Source organism: Camponotus vicinus, unplaced genomic scaffold (genome assembly GCF_025532165.1).
Source record: "Camponotus vicinus isolate PSW18456_S1 unplaced genomic scaffold, iyCamVici1.0 SCAF_11, whole genome shotgun sequence".
Classification (NCBI taxonomy): domain Eukaryota; kingdom Metazoa; phylum Arthropoda; class Insecta; order Hymenoptera; family Formicidae; genus Camponotus; species Camponotus vicinus.
The window spans coordinates 16,496,958-16,516,208 of record NW_028141947.1 but is presented as its reverse complement, the minus strand read 5'-3'; the positions used below and the strand labels follow the sequence as shown (position 1 = coordinate 16,516,208).

General features: G+C 32.1%; 4 protein-coding genes across 10 annotated transcripts; 3 read left to right on the top strand and 1 right to left on the bottom strand.

Annotated features, from left to right (window-relative positions):
- The first annotated feature begins 283 nt into the window (after positions 1 to 283).
- On the top strand, positions 284 to 5,344 carry Vps50 (vacuolar protein sorting 50). 2 transcript variants are annotated; one of them, XM_083083331.1, is made up of 9 exons: positions 284 to 471; positions 930 to 1,445; positions 1,572 to 2,254; positions 2,331 to 2,703; positions 2,797 to 3,087; positions 3,167 to 3,640; positions 3,712 to 3,833; positions 3,931 to 4,120; positions 4,217 to 5,344. In XM_083083331.1, exons 1-9 carry the CDS (start codon positions 427 to 429, stop codon positions 4,325 to 4,327), a joined length of 2,805 nt encoding a protein of 934 aa, XP_082939457.1. In that variant the 5' UTR covers positions 284 to 426; the 3' UTR covers positions 4,328 to 5,344. The 2 variants fall into 2 exon arrangements, with proteins under 2 accessions (XP_082939457.1, XP_082939458.1); XM_083083332.1 differs by having other exon boundaries at positions 287 to 481.
- A 307-nt stretch (positions 5,345 to 5,651) lies between these two features.
- On the bottom strand, positions 5,652 to 11,823 carry Arf51f (ADP-ribosylation factor 6). 2 transcript variants are annotated; one of them, XM_083083330.1, is made up of 5 exons: positions 11,616 to 11,823; positions 9,989 to 10,100; positions 9,666 to 9,769; positions 9,347 to 9,545; positions 5,652 to 9,216 (listed from the first exon to the last, which is right to left on the bottom strand). In XM_083083330.1, the coding sequence occupies exons 2-5, from the start codon at positions 10,068 to 10,070 to the stop codon at positions 9,074 to 9,076; spliced, it is 528 nt and encodes a 175-aa protein (XP_082939456.1). In that variant the 5' UTR covers positions 10,071 to 10,100; positions 11,616 to 11,823; the 3' UTR covers positions 5,652 to 9,073. The 2 variants fall into 2 exon arrangements, with proteins under 2 accessions (XP_082939456.1, XP_082939455.1); XM_083083329.1 differs by lacking the exon at positions 11,616 to 11,823 and adding an exon at positions 10,698 to 11,207.
- On the top strand, positions 10,692 to 15,801 carry Mmy (UDP-N-acetylglucosamine pyrophosphorylase mmy). 4 transcript variants are annotated; one of them, XM_083083328.1, is made up of 4 exons: positions 10,692 to 11,802; positions 13,301 to 14,236; positions 14,341 to 14,737; positions 14,840 to 15,801. In XM_083083328.1, exons 2-4 carry the CDS (start codon positions 13,758 to 13,760, stop codon positions 15,380 to 15,382), a joined length of 1,419 nt encoding a protein of 472 aa, XP_082939454.1. In that variant the 5' UTR covers positions 10,692 to 11,802; positions 13,301 to 13,757; the 3' UTR covers positions 15,383 to 15,801. The 4 variants fall into 4 exon arrangements, with proteins under 4 accessions (XP_082939454.1, XP_082939453.1, XP_082939451.1 ...); XM_083083327.1 differs by having other exon boundaries at positions 10,692 to 11,885; XM_083083325.1 differs by having other exon boundaries at positions 10,692 to 11,894.
- Positions 15,403 to 19,164, top strand: LOC145962320 (uncharacterized). Of its 2 annotated transcripts, none has more exons than XM_083083323.1 (10): positions 15,403 to 15,499; positions 16,502 to 16,574; positions 16,769 to 16,839; positions 16,915 to 17,048; positions 17,183 to 17,285; positions 17,398 to 17,453; positions 17,606 to 17,904; positions 17,975 to 18,090; positions 18,325 to 18,444; positions 18,548 to 19,164. In XM_083083323.1, the coding sequence occupies exons 2-10, from the start codon at positions 16,512 to 16,514 to the stop codon at positions 18,948 to 18,950; spliced, it is 1,365 nt and encodes a 454-aa protein (XP_082939449.1). In that variant the 5' UTR covers positions 15,403 to 15,499; positions 16,502 to 16,511; the 3' UTR covers positions 18,951 to 19,164. The 2 variants fall into 2 exon arrangements, with proteins under 2 accessions (XP_082939449.1, XP_082939448.1); XM_083083322.1 differs by having other exon boundaries at positions 17,975 to 18,216.
- Positions 19,165 to 19,251: the final 87 nt, after the last annotated feature.

The window sequence follows — 19,251 nt, the reverse complement described above, 5'->3', positions numbered from 1 at the left end:
CAATGGCTGCGTTCAGCAGGAAAAGCTTTGCAACTGTTGTAAAATTCGTGAATCTGATTGGCCGCATTCAGCAGACTCAACAGTTGGGCAACATTACTAGATTTTCCGATGTAATTCGACGCTGATTGGTCGGACCTGAAAGTAGAAACCAATCATGTTCGATTGCTACTTAGCGGTTGAGTCCGCTGAATGCGGCCATTGGTGTATGCTCTTAAATTCAGTCAAAATTAAGAGCATACACCAATCAGGCTCACGCATTTTACACAGTTGCAAAGCAGCTTTTTCTGCTGAACGCAGCCGATGCATCCATTGCATATTGCTTGCGGCGGAGATCTGGCAGATTTGGGATCAAGGGGCCCTCGATTTCAAAACGCTGTGCAACATTAGTGAAGTCTATGCGTTACATGCGTAAATCGGAACGCACCCATGGAAGATTTAAAGCTAAAATTTCTCGGCCTCATTAATAAACAGGCAAACATTTGTTTGTATTAAATGTCGCAATAACAAATATGATGGCATATTATTTGTATTTTGCTGTATTATTCAATAATTAAATTAGGTTATGTGACAGTGTATATGCGATTGAATTGACATTTCGTTGTCAAATAGTGTCACGTGTCGCTTCTCTTCGTTTCTTTTGCTTTTCGCTGAAGAAAATTATTGCCAATAAAATGATAATTCTAGAGACGCGTGATATTTCGAAATTAGTTTATGTCATAATAATATATACAATATATGTATACATATACATATAATTCGATTGTACGTGTATTTTAGAAAATATTTGATTAGTTTCGATAAATTTGTATTAGTACTATGCATTCATAATTATTAGAAGATTAAACATTAGAGAAAATAAAATTTAACTTTAAGATGATCTTTTTTATCACTGAGAGATGATATAATTTATAATAATTTATCTTTTTTAGAATGCAACTAAAGTGCCACTTATGGGCTTGAATCCTGATTTACTTAATCCACCTGATTTGCAAAAATGTGAGGATCTCCGTTCGGAGGCTGATCAGTCAACAGAGAGCGAGCCTGTACCCGATCAAGATATATTAGAGTCCATCGAGGATGTTTATTTCAATACCGATGGTAGTTTTGATCCATCGCGTTACGAATTAGAGAAATTGCCAATGATATTACATTCCAAGGAGATTGAAAAATGTTGCAAGAAACTCGAACAACAAAATCAAGTTGTTTCCAAGAAAGTATTACAACTTATTTTAGATAAACAGAGTGCTTATAATACAGAATTTGATAAAATTCAGCAGCTGCAGGAACAATTACAAGATGTTCTAGAAATATGTAAAAGAGGAAGAGAAGATCTGCAATCAGCCAAAACGCAATTTACAACAGCAAGTTTAGGCATGTTAGCTAATTATCAGAGACGACAAGTAGTCCAAGACCTGCTAACTAATTTGAATACTATAAAGACACTGGTAAGTTAATTTATATTTTTTATACTTTAAAAGCGTATGATCTCCGTAAAATTATAAATTCTAACATTATATGATGAATGAAACGAAAAGAATATTTTTGCTTAAATTTAATTACTATGTTATTAGCAATGCACGGGAGATCGTCTGCAGGAACTTCTAAATGAAGGCAATTTTCCTGGAGCTATTTCGCTTCTTTTGGAATGTCAAAGTGCTGCTCAAACGTATAAACATTTTCACTGTATCAATGCATTGAGTGGAAAGCTGCAAGATATCTTGGAGCAAGCGGAAAGGGCCTTAGATAGTACACTTTTTGAAATGTGTACTAAATTCGATGTCGCTGTATATTCCTCCATTCAAGAAGCATATACTTTATTAGGAAAGACACAATCTGCCATAGATCAATTGCATATGCATTTTAGTGTTGTTATTCATAACACCGCGTTCGCTGTTATTCATTCTTATGCGGGAGGCGACGTGAAGAGACAATATAAACAATTGTGTCAGGATGTGCCTCGCGACAAATATATAATTTGCCTCACAGAGTTGTGCAAATCACTATGGACAATATTGAGTTCATATTATCTAGTTGTAAATTGGCATAATGCACAAGAAGATAAACCAGAACATAAATCTGATATTAAGAATTTAGAGGAAACTTTCAGCAAACAATACATTAAACAGAAATTAGAGAATAGTATGGTTCGAGTATGGCATGACGTAGAAATGAAGATATCGGTATATCTGACAAATGCTGATTTAACAGACATCAAATTTGAACAATTTGTTCAGGTGTTGAGTATAGTAAATAGGTAGGTAAAAATTTAATGAACAATAAAATTGTATCATTTGCCAATAAATAATTTTTAAAATATCTGTTAATTGCAGATTGATGGAAATTGGGGAAGAACTTTGCTTCAAATCGGAAAATTTGCAGGAATCTATAAGAAAGCAGTCCTTATCTTACTTTTCTCATTACCATGCGTCTCGTTTGGATGAATTAAGAATATTTTTGGAAAATGATGGTTGGGAATTGTGTCCTGTGAAATCTAATTTCATGGCTACTCAATTATTGGAGTTTCGTAGTTTGAAACCTTCGCTCAATAACTGCAAAACATGGAACAGTTTAGATAGCTCAAACTTAAGTGACAGCGATAATTCGTCAGGAGTCGACTTACAGAAATATTTGGAGGGCGGTTCCTCGCCATTCACATTAGGATTGGATGATACTGTGGATGAAGATATTTTAATAAACGATGATGTATGAAAATCATTTTTATATATATATGACATTTTTAATATATTTTTAAAAATCTATATTATTGATCGTTCGCATATTTTTTTTCTTATTTAGGTCAATTTACCTGCGTATTTTTCGGACGAGTCCGATGATGATATTCCGGATGAACTGAAACACGAATACGTTGATGAGCCGGATCATGCAAGAGTTAATAAAAAGAAGTGCAAACTCAAACAGTCTGGACCAATGGTCACAAACACGACATTAAGTATATTGAGAGTATGCGGCAAATATCTACAGATGTCGAGACTTTTACGATCGATCGCGGTCACTGTCATACAGAGTATGATACAGTTTTTCGAGTTATGCTTCTATACAGTACATTTGTTCTTTACATCGGATCTTGTAAGTTTGCGTTTATGATTTTTATTGTACTTGCATATTGTACTAGATAATGTGATTTGAAAATATGTCTCTCTTTCAGCAAATCAATAGTGATTCTTTGTACAGTCCAAAATTAAAATTATCCTTGACACGAATCAGAGAAAGTCTGATTATTTCTGAGAACGATACGATAGAAGAAAATAGTAATGGGAATTGTGATAAAGTAAGACAACCACAGCTTTCGTCCATCGTGAATTTGTCGCAGCCTGAGAAACTTCACGGATTAACGGAACGTATAGTAGCTGTCGAATCTCTGATATTTTTAGGACAACAATACGAAGGCTTGAGACCTTATTTAGAGCATCTCATTGTCAACAGTCCTCAAAGAGGATTTTTACATCAATTTTACTTGCAAACGATAGCATCTACCGCGGATCTGAGAAAGCCAGTTTATATGGCAGTAGCGTCGCAGGCATTTGACGTTGCAAACATCTTGAATTTAATGAACAAAGTCAATTGGGAAGTGACAGATGTCATGTCTCAACATAGCAATTATATTGATGCACTAATCCAAGTATGTTGATCTCTGTTAAACTAAAAAGCATATTAACTACATTTGTGATGCTAAAAATTATTGATTTTTAGGAAATATGCACTTTGAATGAAAGGCTTAATGTTATTGGAACATACATTCCTTTAAATGTAGAAGTATGTAATGCGGTATGGGAAAATGTGGCTCACTTAATTACACATACTTTAGTGGAAGGGTAAGAGAATATCTGTTACTACATTTTTAAGTATACTTGCATTAATAATATTGTAAGATCTACTTCTATTGATGGAAATTTAATGTTGCTACTTTAGGTTTTCCAATGCTAAAAAGTGTTCAAATGGCGGTAGAGCTCTAATGCAACTCGATTTCACGCAACTAAAGTCAAAATTTGAAAAAATGACATCGTTGCGACCTATGCCGCACAGAGAGTACGTTGAATTGTACATTAAAGCGTACTATCTTCCTGAAAATATTTTCGAAGAATGGATTAAAGAACATAAGGTATCGAAATTTGTAATACTATAAATGTGCGATGATGCTAACATGGATAATATTTTCTCTTCCACGTACGACGCTAATATAAATTGTTTTTTGCAGGAATATTCAGTTAAACATTTAGTCGGACTGATATCGGCGACGTGTCAAAACAATAAGAAAACTCGACAGCGGTTGATAGCGCTTGCGGAAGAGCAACGATCTAGTAGATAGCATCCAATTATTTATTACAGATCTGTCCAAGGTTATGTTGAAATAGGTAGTATTTAAGGTATTTATCAAATAGGGAAAACGAGAAATAGAGAAACGATAATAGCCTGTTGTTGATTGTACAGTAGAACGAATTTTTTAAGTACGTTATGATCGGATACTCTCGTGTTTAAATGCATCGAATCAAGATCCTCGAGTTGCGGTCATGAACCAAGCAAGTCATATTTTAATATATTTATGAAGTATTATGTATATATGTGAATCTCTCATATAGTTCTAAGAAAGGCTTTTATAATATACTAACTATTAGCTTTACTGTAAATATTACAAATATTTTAACATATATATACATATATATGGTATTTTAGAGTCTATATATAGTTAAACCAAAAAACCGTAAAAATTGATATTAAAATGCGCATATAAACATGGTTCGGCTTATTTTTAATATATTAAATATGTCTTGAATGCGAAAACGCAAAGATTATATGAATCTCATGAATCTATAAGTTTATAATTAAATTAAAGTATCAACATCGAACATTAAAATCGATTACTATAAATCTACAACTAAAAATTCAACGCCATTGATTTTACATTTGTGATGTTTTTACTTATGATCTGTCATTGAGCTGTTTTTACTTATGTCATATCATTATATTATTTTTAGAAGGAAAACTTTACTTTTTTTTATGTGAAAATATTATATTTCAGTGATTTTCTCCTGTTCATCTATTTTAAGAATTTTCGATTTTACATAGCTTCCCATATTTTTCTAAAAAGGTAGAGTATATATTAAATATATGTGTGTGTGCGTATGTATGTGTGTGTATATAATGTAATATTATCTTTTTTGCATATCCTGTTATATCTTATACATTTCATATATTAACTTTTTTTAAATTAATAATATTTTCGAAGTTAAAGAGAAGAATTTGGAAGATATGTGATTGATATTCTATTCACAAATAATCATACTGACTGTTGAATATAATAAAACCATGACTTCCCACTGAGTAATTTTAATAATCTTATTTATTTTATTAATTCCAATATCTTTTTATGCAAACTTTGAGGATAAAGTATCAAAAAACAGAGTAAAATATTTTTATATAATTTCTTTGAATATATATCTACGAATTATTATCATAAGTAGCAGATATGTGTATTATATATATATATATATATATATATATATATATATATATATATATATATATATATGTATATAGCTAGCAAAAGTAATCATTTTGATTTAAATTGATGTCAAAATGACAATTTTTGCTACCTATGTATGTGTGTATACACACACATGTTAGAAAATGCATAATTTAAAGTGATTTTTATTATACAAATGATAGTATAATATACAGTTACATATATACTTTCTAGTTTCGTCGATTCTCGATTTCGTAAAAATTGCTATTATATTTATATTGCATATATTTCATATACATACACTATAAACCAAAAAGCTCCTGGTGCACCAGCAAATTTTCTTAATCGAAATCATCTTAATGCCCAATATTCTTTGTAGAATCTGTTTTTTATATATCTTAAAGATATAATTTAACAAAAATTTTTAAAGTATTAACAGAATTGTTATATAATTGCATATAGTTTTCTGATAACATTCAAGAAATATGTAATTAACAATATAACATACATTGTACACACACTGTAAACTTTATTTTAATGGTAGGTATGTATAGTAAATATGTAAATTAACCCATCAATATTAATTCCCTTATTGTTGAGTTGTCCTTCCTTTTGTCTAAAAAGTGGCTATTTCGTTTTTTAAAACTCATTTCGAACTTTATTCTCATGATTGGTGCATAAGGAATTCTCTGGCTGACAGCGTTGATCCATGTATAATAAAGCGTCGCGATTCACGTTGTGTATTATTTCTTATATTTCGAAGCGATTTTTTTTTAACAAGTCTAATTTCTTTGTGGCCCCTGATAAGATGTAGTTAACAAATGTTATTAGTTTTATATAAATGGAAAATCTTTGAATATACTTTAATTAAACGGATACAGATAAATAAAAGGGATATGTTATTAAACATTTTTTTTATATCGAGTAAAAATCTATTGCTATCTTCCGATGGCAATATAATTTATGATATCTACACATGACGTAATATTAAATTTTTTAAAAATTTTGTAGGGAACAGCCACACACATCTATATTTTAAATTTAATTTTAAATACTTATGAATGCCTTTCTTCTTATGTAAAGAATATAATATCATAACAAAACTATTTGCTGAACTGAAATTTAGAACTATGTACTTATATATACTTTATAGAATCCGGTCTTGTAATCTGATTTTTATCATTCTTTTCGTTATTTTCTCGGAGAAATCAAGAGAAACGAATTTAAAGTATATTTAAGTTATTATATATATATAAAGTATATATTTAAGTTATTATTATATATAATTCGCTATAGTAACAAGATTACATAGTAATTACTTCTATGAATTAGTCATATGTAAACTTTTTTCTAATGCTGTAAAATTCTCGTTATGTTCAGTCTTTGAACTGATATTAATGAGGCAAAATACTCTATAATTCGTAAATTTCTGATTTATTGTTGATATTATGAAGTGAAGTCGTTCTCATTTTTAATAAGCAGAAGAAATGTATCTTTATATATAGTACTTATTCTCTTTTTCTTCTAAAATTTATCTGTTTGAAAAACGAATCTTATCTGTGAATTGTTTCTTTCCTGTCAATACTGAAGCAAAATCATAAATTTTTTGTTATCACAAAATTTTTTTAGTTTCTTTTGTTTTTTTTTGTAGAATGTTAATGCGGAAGCATGGAAAAAAATCACATAAAACGCTCGACATCAACTTGGAATATATCAAACATATTTATGTACAAAAAACTTTGTCAATTAATATCATAACATTACATTTCTTTAATAATGAGAAAGCGGCTTCTGTTAAAGCCAATGGTAAAACGTAACAATTTATCATACTTGCATTTAAAAGAATATAGATATATATTTTTTTTTTATATAGTTAGTACACAATAATGTAATGACATTGCTATTTGAAACATTGTTAAAAAATGCAGAGATGAGATGAGATTGTACAAATACATGGCCATAGGATGCTAATTAATATAGCTAATACATTCTGAAAAACAGTACTTTCGCCTGATTATGGTTTTTACACAGATGATGTGTTCAACTTCGCGCCCATCCATTTCAAGTGAAATACTTAATATTAATGGTACGGATGCTGAAAAAGTTTTATGCAAACGCTTACGTTTGAAAAGTTTGCGGTCAAGAAAAAAAATCCATGATTATTATATAACGAAAACATTCTCTATAATAGTCTAATTCGCTAATATATCGTGGAATGTTTAAACAAGATGTCAATTTATGATGTCTCTTGCTATTATTTACTCGAAACTCAATTTGATTTAATAATTATACAACATTTTGAACACTTGTAAACTTCTATTATGAATCAATTACGAATCTGAAGTATATTCTTACTAATCTTACACTATATAGATTATGCTATAAGAAATGAAACAGTCACAGAAACACTTATCTCATTCGTAAAATGCCGTTTAATGGTCTGATTGTTGCGACCTAATACTATAATATGCTTTATTATCCGATACTCACTTAACAGTAAAAAATATTGGCAGATTCAATGTTGTTACGCTCTTTTTGTAACATTTTCTTCTTTTTTTGTTTTTGGTTTTTGAGCTCACAATATCAGTAAACCGATAACTCCATGTTGCACTACTTTTTAAATTTTGCGGCTTGTGCGTTAAGAACGCCGGTTACGTTAGATACATCTTTGCATTTTTCAAATAAAATATCGTTAAAAAAAAATCGTTTATATCCAGCGCGATCGAAAGAAACAGAAAGAAAGTATAAAAATTAAAATGTTTATCAAGTTGGAAGACTTATGTCATCAAAAACCAATGAATTACGAGCACTTTTTCGGCACAAAAGTATAAATAATAATAGATGTTTACTGATAGAATAATTTCGCTGCACTATATAAAATCTCAATATAGGTGTTGCAAATTTACTCATGTATTATATTCATGGATTATGCATACGAATATTATATAATACATGTTAAATAGCATTTTGACAACAAGATATTGCAAAGTCAAAAATCTACTTGTGATCTGTTAAAAACTTGAGATGTTCTCCATTCGAGACACTGAACTCCTCTCAGAGAACAATTATACAGATATCAGATAAGATCCCGCAAAGGTAAGTTATACAGTATACTAATCCTTGTGAATCTGTGAACCCCTTAATATCATAACTAGATATTTTTCTTGTAAATTTTCTTTATCTTGACAATTTATGTGTTGCGTGTGAAACACGTGTGTAAATATGTTACATATACAGAACGATGTTAAACCCGTGTCATGTAACCCTATTCAGTATAATTATTTCCACAGACTGGGATAAATAGCTAGTAATAAAGGTCTCGTCCCTTGGTACTTGAGTTTACAATAAATTACTATTCACCTAGTATCGATATTATTGGAACACACCATTAATAGTTGTCTTTATATTGTTTTTTTTTTTGCTTTTGCACCTGCAATAACTTTGCTCGTGAAAAACATTTCGTCAAACCTATCATTGTCAGATGTTTGTCTTGACAGAGCCTCCACATGACAAATTAAAATAAAAATACAAAGCAAACGTGTATTCTCCATATATATATATATAGCTAATTTGTGAAAAATAAATATTTGCTCATAATTTATGATTACTGGTTAACCACGTAAGGCCTTCATAAAGCCCGTCTCCCGTTGTGGCACAAGATGGCTGAACGTACCAATTTCTATCTCGTATCCTAGTTAATCCCAGTTTCTCTTGTATTTCATGCGGTTTCATTGCTAAGTAAACAAATATAGACAAGAGTTTATATATTGCGCTAAATTACACAAAAGTATCTGTAGCATATACAATACATATTTGAAAAATGTAGATGTTTTTACACAATTGTGGATTTGTAATGTTACTTACCATCAGGAAGATCTTGTTTATTAGCGAAAATTAAGATAATCGCGTCACGCATTTCTCTATCATTTATGATTCGATGAAGCTCTTGGCGGGCTTCGTCGATTCTATCTCGATCCGCACAATCTACTACAAAAATAAGTCCTTGCGTCCCTGTGTAATAATGACGCCATAACGGACGTATTTTATCTTGGCCACCCACATCCTAGACACAAAGAATATATCTCATTTGAAGAGAGCAAACAATTGGTTAAAAGTAATTTTCTAAATAACTTGGTAATCTTTGTACATTCTCATGATGAACAAGCAAGAATTTGAGACTTACCCACACATTAAATTTAACATTCTTATAGGTAACTGTTTCTACATTGAATCCTACAGTTGGTATAGTTGTCACAGACTGTCCTAGTTTAAGTTTATACAATATTGCTGTATAATTTAATTAAGGAAATAGATTTATATAGGAAAGACATATGAATTACATAATATATGATACATGACAAACTGTTTCACTTATAACGGTCTATTGGTTATAAATTACGTAAGAGCTTTGTATGATGTAAAGAAAAAAAAGGTGGTTGCAATGATTAAAAAGACAAGCTTACATAGTTAAAAAAATGAAGAATTGTGTTTGTATAAAAAGGATACTTGTTTTTCCTGCAGCATCCAATCCTAACATGAGAATACGCATCTCCTTGTTGCCAAAAATTTTTGACAACAACTTGCCCATTTTGCCAGCTGCGTTCTAGGCACCTGGCACCTGTATTTCAGAAAATGCATGGCTTTTATACTTACTTTAATAAATCTCAATTTGTCAAGCTTAGCTAGCATGTGCTGTCATTCTGTCACAAATGTCTCAGACACGAGTTGTAGAGTATTTCTTTATTAATTACTACAAATAGATACGTATCTTAGAAGATTGCATCTCGATAAGCTACATGTCAAGCATGTGTCACTTATTGCTATAATGCAATTATCTTGAAAATCGCGATGAGATAATAATAAAGATGTGTATCGCGCGCGCGCGCGCGCGCATGTGTGTATGTATTTTTAATGCATTATTATCGACATTCTTGTTTACGATGCAATAATAATATCAACAATTTATCATATGTTACAGATTTCGTCGAGATCCCAGATGCGATAAAGCCGGCGATAACCGGTTCATCGCGGAGAAAAAAAAAAAGCTCGCCGTAATCGTGTCAACGAAGCTTGGCGGAAATGAAATACACGCGCACACATACGGACACATAGGCACGCACACCCACACGAAACGTGTCCATCCATTTAAAGGCTGCGTTTAAATCCCACGCCTTATCTCCGTCCTTATCGGTCCGCGGCATCGATCGACGATTACCTCAATTATATCTTAACCCTCCGCTACGAATCTCTCATCGCGATCGGCCAGGTGCTGCGGACGACTCGGTTAAACGCGGATAAATAGAGACGATGCGGCGGCCAACCACTTCCCTTAACCTATCCGCGAACATTATCGGCCGCCGCCGCCGCTGTCGCCGCCGACGTGTGCACAGGGTGTAGTCCTCGTGCGGTGTGTTTGTTCGTTTTAACTGCACTCTTCGCGTTCAAAATAGACCCCCGCGGATCGCTTCGGTTGCACTCCTCGCGCTTTCTCTCGCCGGGACTCGAGCGAGCGGAGGAACAAAGTATATTTACGTTGCAAATTTTTCCGGTAACCAGAGAGAGGAATAATCGACTCCACGTCCCCTCGCAACGCCTATGTCATACATTTAAATTCAGAGAACTGTCACTTGCGCCTTCGTCTGTTAATTGCACTTTCGGTATTTCAAATAAAATTATGGAATACGATTGGATTACGCAGGAAGAGAGGAACTGAAACGAACCTGTTTGAAAATATACGCGAAAGTGCAATAAAAGTGCGGCTTGAAACACACATACCCCGCGATTAGAGGGAGAGAAACGGTCCGAGGTGTAGATGGTGCAAGAGAAGTGTACCGCGGGTACGTACACACTGTGGTCGTGTTGTGTCGTGTCGTGCCGCGCGAATTCGTGTGAAAGGGGAGAAAAGGCGTGTTCGCGTGTGGGCGACGAGAGAGGACAGGCCTCTGTCGCCGATTCACCGACATCGGCAGGAGCCGCGCTACATCCGTTGAAATGAACGCATCCGTAAAAGAACCGGGGAACGAATCGTCCACGACGACGCTCGGCGAGGTCGTTTCGTCGACCCCCGACGCCGACAATCGACTCGATCGGCTCGATCGTCGCTTGCCGGGGAGAGGCACGCGCAGCAACTCACCGAGAAACATCTACGGAGCAGAGCGAGTACTTTACTGCTGACGGTGCCGCGCGGACACATCACAACACTGCACATAGGTCTGCACCGTCGTCGAAGAGGGAGAGGTACCGCCTGGACATCATCGCGCTTGCGAAATTTCAGTTATTTCATCGCCGCGACGGCATCATCATCGTTGTCACGTCTCTTCGTAAGTCACGGCGCGTGCCACGCGACTCCAGCGCCACCGCGCGTCGCCGAGGCTTACTAAAACATTGGACCTGTCAAACTACTGTTGGTATTGTAGGTCTCTTCCTTTCAATCGCACTCTTGCGTTTTTTTTAAGTGTTTAAATAAAATATAAACAATTTGTGTACAGAGTAAATTGAGATATAATATCGGTGAAAAAATGATGTTCGATAAAACGTCATCAAAATAAATTTGATCGACTTTTTTTTTGTAAAAATATTGTATGTTATATATTTATTAATTTTTATATTTATAATTACTTTTAATCTTTGAAAAGAGAAAAGTGTAGAAAGTACGATTGAAATCTTTTCCATCCTGTTTGCTTTAATTAAAATACAAGATTTTAAAAAAACCATAAAATAAGTGAAATAAGAAAATAGGAAATATAATTAAAATCAATAGATCTGTTTGGATGTAACGTTATAATAAATGTGTAAAGAAACATCTCAGCAATGCTTAAATAAGTATATATTATTTTTCTCCAAGTATTTAATACTCATTATCTTGCAATGTATACATCATGATAGTGACAGACTTATCAGTTTCCTTTTGTAAAGATTAAAATCGACATATATAACCGAGTATGAGAGAATATAAGGTTATTTAAAAAATTAAAAATGAAATAATGTACAAGATGTAAGAATAAATAAGAAAATTACATTTCAACTCTTGTCAACTAAAAACATGTAACTTTTAATTAGTTTTTTTACGCATACATTTATGGTTTTTCTCCTTTAAAGTTGAAAATATTCTTAATTATTTTCGATATAGGAATAAACATATATAAAGAAAGAAAAAAAGAGGACCGGAAAGAGAAAGAGAGAGTTAGAGGAAGAGAGATAAACGGAACGATCCGTTATCATTAATCGCGTTATCGCTAATTTTGCTACATTCGAGATACTCTCCATCCAAATAATTAATCTATATACTACGACTAATTTATTATATATTGTTTCTCACAGAAAAAATATCGGTTCTCTATTATTTTCTTTCTCTCGTACGATTCGAGTAAAGAAATATTTATCGATTTATGTACGCATTTCGCGTACATTCGCGAATCGATTCAAATCAAATGTACGAAAATCGAAACCAAAATCGCACTCGCGACAGAAATGCATATTCAATACTGCATTATTCTACTAAACATCCAGAAGAGAGAAAAACAGAGAGGGGAAACCGGTATAATTCCAGTTTCTCCGAAATGTGGAATGTCGCTGCTAAACGAAGACTCGAACAAAGTCGCTCGGAAATTCTTGCCCGCGCGAACGTTGCTCTCGACTCAAGGTCGTTGGCTCTCTCGCCGCAACCTTTCACCTTTCGCGTTTGCCGGCGTCGGAAGTAGGGCGGGAAATTTTCGGTCCACGTGTATATAAGTGTAAATAAATGTCCTACAACAGCCCATCTTGCGGATTCCACAAGAGGGCCTAATCAGCGATTTACGAGTCATCTCTTTTGTCCAGTTCGATCATCGATGGGATAAAGGACGAACGACTGAGTCCAGGTTATCGTCGTGGAAGAGATGACTTTTCTCAGCCATGGCCGGCGACAGCTCGTTGTGTGGCACGTTGGCCAAGAAGAGGAGAATTGTGCATGTGGAGGAGCCCGACTGGGCGGGAGGGGTCGATAAGAGAAATCGAATCGGGCTACGTGGAGTCGTGAAAGTGAAGGTGAACGTCACCGCCGTTATACCTGCGAGACAGGCCGATCGAGCCCGATGAATACCTGTTGCTCGTTGTTGGTATCCCCCCATCATCCGATCGCTCTTTTCCTCGCTCGCTCGCTCGCGTCGTCGACGCACACCGCTGCATCGAGGAATTTATTTATGGATTTACACGCCAGACGATAAGTGCGACACCTGATAAGGAGATAATTGTATACATTTCGTCCGCAAGTGTCAAGCGTAGATTGTCGACGATTATGGAAGGTCTAAGGGAAAAACTGAACGAGTACCATCAGGTACAGCTGCTAAGATTTTGGGAGGAGTTGACGGACGAGGATAGAAACCAATTGGAGAATGATATAGAAGAGTTGGATCTGCAAGAGACTACTGCGTACTTTAAGAAAGCTGTGGAATCCTCCCAGCACATCGGTCAAGGTATGCTGGATGACAAGGTACGACCGATCGACGAGGCAAAGATCGCTTCTGTTAAGACTTCGACGAAGGAAGAACTCAAAAGATACGAAGAACTAGGTTTGACAGAAGTTGCTGAGAATCGTGTCGCTGTATTATTGATGGCAGGTGGACAGGGCACACGTTTAGGAGTGACCTATCCCAAGGGAATGTACGATGTCGACTTGCCATCTCATAAAACTCTCTTCCAATTGCAAGCAGAAAGGATACTTCGTTTGCAAAATATAGCAGAACAACATTGTGGAAAACGTGGAGAGATAACTTGGTATGTGGTAAGAAATCTTAGTTGCGAATAAGTATAATGTATTGTTAGAGAAAAAAGAATGAAAAAAATATCAAACTTCATTTTATTTTATTTTTTTTTTTCAGGTACATCCTTACTAGCGATGCTACTCATGATGCCACTGTTGCATATCTACGCCAACACGACTACTTTGGTTTAAAAGAAAAAAATGTCAGAGCTTTTAAACAAGGCATGTTGCCTTGTTTTACTTTCGATGGAAAAATTATTTTGGATGCCAAGCATCGGGTTTCTAAAGCACCTGACGGTAACGGAGGATTGTATCGCGCATTGAAGAATCACAAAATACTGGACGATATGATACAGCGTCGTATCCGGAGTATCCATGCACATTCCGTGGATAATATCTTGGTAAAAGTAGCGGATCCTATATTTATAGGATACTGCTTGCTCTCTGAAACGGATTGCGGAGTCAAAGTTATTGAAAAATCTTCTCCTTCTGAAGCGGTTGGCGTAGTTTGCAAGGTACATATACTTCTATATATATCTTTTTTGTGTTTTAGATTAAATTTATATACTCGTATAAATATTTTGTGTAATTCAACATTTTTATCTTGATTAATGTAGGTGGAGAATCATTATCAAGTAGTAGAATACAGTGAGATAACGAAGGAGACCGCGGAACTCCATCACAACAATGGACAACTGGTATACAATGCCGCCAACATATGCAATCACTATTTTACGATTGATTTTCTAAAAGACATTGTATACTTTCACGAGAAAGATTTGATTCTACATGTGGCGAAGAAAAAGATTCCATACGTCAACGATGAAGGGGAAAGGATCACTCCGAAAATTCCGAACGGCATCAAAATAGAGAAATTTGTATTTGATGTGTTTCCTTTCGCGAAGAATTTCGCGGTATGGCAAGGAACTCGCGAGGAAGAATTCAGCCCGTTGAAAAATTCAAATTGCGCCGGTCAAGATTGCTCGAGCACTGCTCGCACCGATCTGCTCAATCTACATAAAAAATGGTTATTAGACGCAGGCGCGAAAGACGTTGGCGATAACGTCGAGATCTCTCCTTTACTCTCATATGCGGGGGAGAATCTATATGAAATCGCGAACAATCAATCTTTCGCAGGACCGCAAGTTCTCGAATATTAAAAATACGAATGAAAAAGATTCCGCCGATCTATCGTAACGAGTTATATTGGAAACAATATTGATATTTACATTCCTGTGATGAAATAAGATTATGAAATAAGATGAAATAAGATAAACGTAAGTAATATCGATTATAATAATTATATTTTATTATAACATTAGTTTTGAGATCTATATACAATTTGCAAACTTTCAAAATTAAATCATATTTACAATGATGGAGCTGGTTACTATCTGGATCAAAGAAAATGATGTAAATAAGCATTATATTAATAACTGTGTATCGAATTTCCGGCTGATATAAATTCAAATATATATAATTCGGTGATAATCTCGCAATATTGTAAATGATACAGATATATATATATATCATTTTTATATACTGTTATGTATGTTAAATAAAAATTGAATATACACAAGTTTTCAATTATTAGAGAATCTTAAATTATGCTTAGATTAGCAATTTTCACTTTTATTATAAACAAACCCAAAGAATTTGAGAATAAAGAACCTTCCATCCAAACAATCACCTATATGGAAAAATCACTTATTTACAAAAGGCATATTTTAGAATTAATATTTTGAATAATTTAAGAAATTATTTTAGAATAATTTAAAGAAATAAAGTTCTGAATTTTTTTCGAAAGTGAAAGACATTAATGCTGCCATATACAAGAAAATTTTAAATGTACTATTCGATCATATTTATAGTTTCCATTAAAAATTTTATGCAAGTTATGCATGAGATAAAGAATATGAATAATAATATTCTTATAAATGCAATTATAAAAATATACTGAGATGTTATATTGATATAATTCACAAACATATTTGTCTCTTAATAAAAAAAAATATTTTATAAATTAAAAGAATCTAAAATGCTTTTGAAAGGATACAATAATATAGGAGTTTATCGTTTAAAAATTTTTATATAGAAAAATTAAAACTAGACTATATGAGCGCATGTCTCCATAATATAAATACTCGTTATTTTGAATCAAAGTACACACATCTTTTCATAAACACAAAGTCGTCTTCATGTACAAGAATAATGACCGATCTCTCGTAGCACACGTATATTTTATAAATTTCATTTTATAAACATTGTGTTGGCTCTAGATTATTAATCATGGACCGTCAAGAATTAATAAACAAATATTATACTAATCTAGAATATGGTATAAATAAAAATGTGAGTATATAAATATAAATGAAAATATAAATATGTGTGAATATAAATATATTATATTATTAAGATTTATATAAGATATCATATTATTATTAAAATCAAAAAAAGAAGCTTTACTCTATGTAAAAAAGAAAAGGAAATAGTACTTATGTTAGATACTAAGTAGTGCTGTGATAAAAAGATAGTACTTTTTTTAGGAAGCAATAAATAAAATACGCGATATGACTTCGGAATTACAAATTCTCGATGCCGATAATTTTGCAAATAGGTAAATTAAATATATAAATTTAAGATGCAAATAATATAATAAAAATATAAAAGATACTTTTTTCTCATGTTACAGACTCAGCAAAACGGCAGCAATAATACAACACAATTTTCGTCTTTTTGTATCGATTTGTGAACATGAAGATATGGTTACTACTATTATTGATTATTTAAAATATTTTAGTGTGCAAATTATACATATGATGAACGGTATGTTTAATAATATTCTTGCAAAAGCAATTATAAAGATATTGATATTACATTCTTTACATTTTTATCATAATTTTTTATTTTTATACTTATAAGTAACTATAGGAGAATACATATAAAAATTTGTTTTCTAGGCGAATTCAATGACAAAGATGAAATAATTGAATTATTAATTCTTACAATTTATAATATGAATTTAGTACCAGAAATGATATTATTTTTGGAAAAAACTCTTGTGTAATTATTCAGTGCAAAATTTTTTTACTATATTTAAAAATATAATTAATAAATTAATAATTTATTTTATCATATTAAAATAATTGATATTTTATGTATATTATTCTTTTAGCGAAGATACGGACGTAGAATACATTACAGAGATCAGTTATAAAACTCAAATTTTAGGTAAGAAAATTATATTTAAAATATAATTATATTAAAATTATTGCTTTTTTTAATATTTTCAAAAACATTTGTGTATTAAAAAATTAATATTTTTATAATTATTGCTTAAGTATTAGTACCTTTTGTCTAATATTTTGAAATTTTATTTATAGATCAAAATATTGAAATGATACTTCTTGAAGAATCAGATTTGTATGCAATCATCTACTATTTAAAAATGAGAAGTATTGTGTCTTCTTTAAAAAAAATTTGGGTCCAAGAATCAATAAAACAAGTTTTTCAATGGCATATAAAGAAATATCTTGGACATTTAAATATTCCCATTTGTACATTTCAATCAAAGCAAGAATTACTTATGTCAGAAAATGGTATTATTTCTACCAAAGTAAGATTACTTTCCATATGGTCAGAAGATATTGTAGGTGCAAGAAATTTTGCAATGTCCTTCAAGGTACATCATTTAAATTATAAAAACGATGTTTCCATAATGTGATTATTAAAACAACGTTTACTTTTAATAGAGACATGTTATTTTCATAAATACACATATGAATTTTTGCGCTGGGATCTTATTACCATACACAAAACCATTTTGTTATTACTTCGGCTTTATACCTGAAGATAAAACAAATACAAAGTACGTAAAATACAAAACAGATAAAAGTTATACTTATTATAATTTATTTTATAATGGCATGTGGAAGAAACCTGTGAAAAATATGTATTATATGCATAATAATATTTTCTTGGCAAATGCAACAAGGTACAAATAGACATACTCTTCTGATTTTATTATGTAATAATTTTTGAATTTAAAAAATTAATTAACAATTATTTTAAAAATTTAACTTAATTGTTTAATTTATTGTAGTGAAGATTTTGAGAACTGTTTAAACTCAGCTACACAAGGATTTAAAGTTTGGAATGCTATGTCTGTTAGTAATAGAATGTATGTATTATACCAGCTTGTATCAACATTAGAATCCCAAGGGTACGTGTAAATTATTAAAAAGTTTTTCTATATTTATATTATTTATATTTCTATTTTCCAATTTTTATTTATTTTTTTTTATAATTGTTTTCTTTTTTTTTAGTGAATCTTTATTAGCGAATGTAGTATCAAAATGGTTAAAATTGCCATATTACTGTATAAATCAATTGACTCGTCATGAAACTGAACAATTTGAAGTAACAAAAATTCGTGAATCAAGAGGTATTATTATTCTTGAGGAGAAAGAGAAAATTACTATGTTTCGTGAATTAACACAAAGTTTAATTACTGGCAATTCTATTATTGTGATGTGTAATCCAGATGTGTGTACTCTAACACATTATTGTGACATGTTTTCAACAGCTATGATACCACCGGGTACTATAAATCTCTTGTCAAGTAATGTCATGGTGGACATTAAATATAATAATCTTGCAGATTTAAAGCCAGAAGAAGTATATGCACATCTCACTCTAAACAAGCATATTGTTATTTGCCTTAAATAGCATAGTATGTATCTCAATATTCACGAGTTATAGTATGATTTTTTATAGAAATGCGTATATAAGTTGTAAACACATGTTCATGCGTATTTTTTAATTATTGTATATTAAATATATTTATTTAAATTTTAGAATAATATGATTCTCTCTTTCAATTATCTATTAATTAATTTTTTGATATGAATTTATAGTCAAATAATATATGTATAATTCTCCATCTTTCTATAACTATATCATGATATCCTTTAATTCTATAAAAGAATGTTTGTTATTGTTAATTAATGTCAAAATTATAAATGTTGTT

Excerpts from the sequence above, each read along its gene's own strand:
- Vps50 (XM_083083331.1), top strand. The coding sequence starts at position 427 with ATGGAAGATTTAAAGCTAAAATTTCTCGGCCTCATTAATAAACAG. Across the intron at positions 472-929 it reads TCGGCCTCATTAATAAACAG|AATGCAACTAAAGTGCCACT; the intron begins GCAAACATTTGT and ends TATCTTTTTTAG. Across the intron at positions 2,255-2,330 it reads GTGTTGAGTATAGTAAATAG|ATTGATGGAAATTGGGGAAG; the intron begins GTAGGTAAAAAT and ends TGTTAATTGCAG.
- Arf51f (XM_083083330.1), bottom strand. The coding sequence starts at position 10,070 with ATGGGCAAGTTGTTGTCAAAAATTTTTGGCAACAAGGAGATGCGTATT. Across the intron at positions 9,546-9,665 it reads ATGTTAAATTTAATGTGTGG|GATGTGGGTGGCCAAGATAA; the intron begins GTAAGTCTCAAA and ends CTTTGTGTCTAG. Across the intron at positions 9,217-9,346 it reads TAAACAAGATCTTCCTGATG|CAATGAAACCGCATGAAATA; the intron begins GTAAGTAACATT and ends TTGTTTACTTAG.
- Mmy (XM_083083328.1), top strand. The coding sequence starts at position 13,758 with ATGGAAGGTCTAAGGGAAAAACTGAACGAGTACCATCAGGTACAGCTG. Across the intron at positions 14,237-14,340 it reads AAACGTGGAGAGATAACTTG|GTACATCCTTACTAGCGATG; the intron begins GTATGTGGTAAG and ends TTTTTTTTTCAG. Across the intron at positions 14,738-14,839 it reads CGGTTGGCGTAGTTTGCAAG|GTGGAGAATCATTATCAAGT; the intron begins GTACATATACTT and ends TGATTAATGTAG.
- LOC145962320 (XM_083083322.1), top strand. The coding sequence starts at position 16,512 with ATGGACCGTCAAGAATTAATAAACAAATATTATACTAATCTAGAATAT. Across the intron at positions 17,905-17,974 it reads ATTTTGCAATGTCCTTCAAG|AGACATGTTATTTTCATAAA; the intron begins GTACATCATTTA and ends TACTTTTAATAG. Across the intron at positions 18,217-18,324 it reads TTCTTGGCAAATGCAACAAG|TGAAGATTTTGAGAACTGTT; the intron begins GTACAAATAGAC and ends AATTTATTGTAG.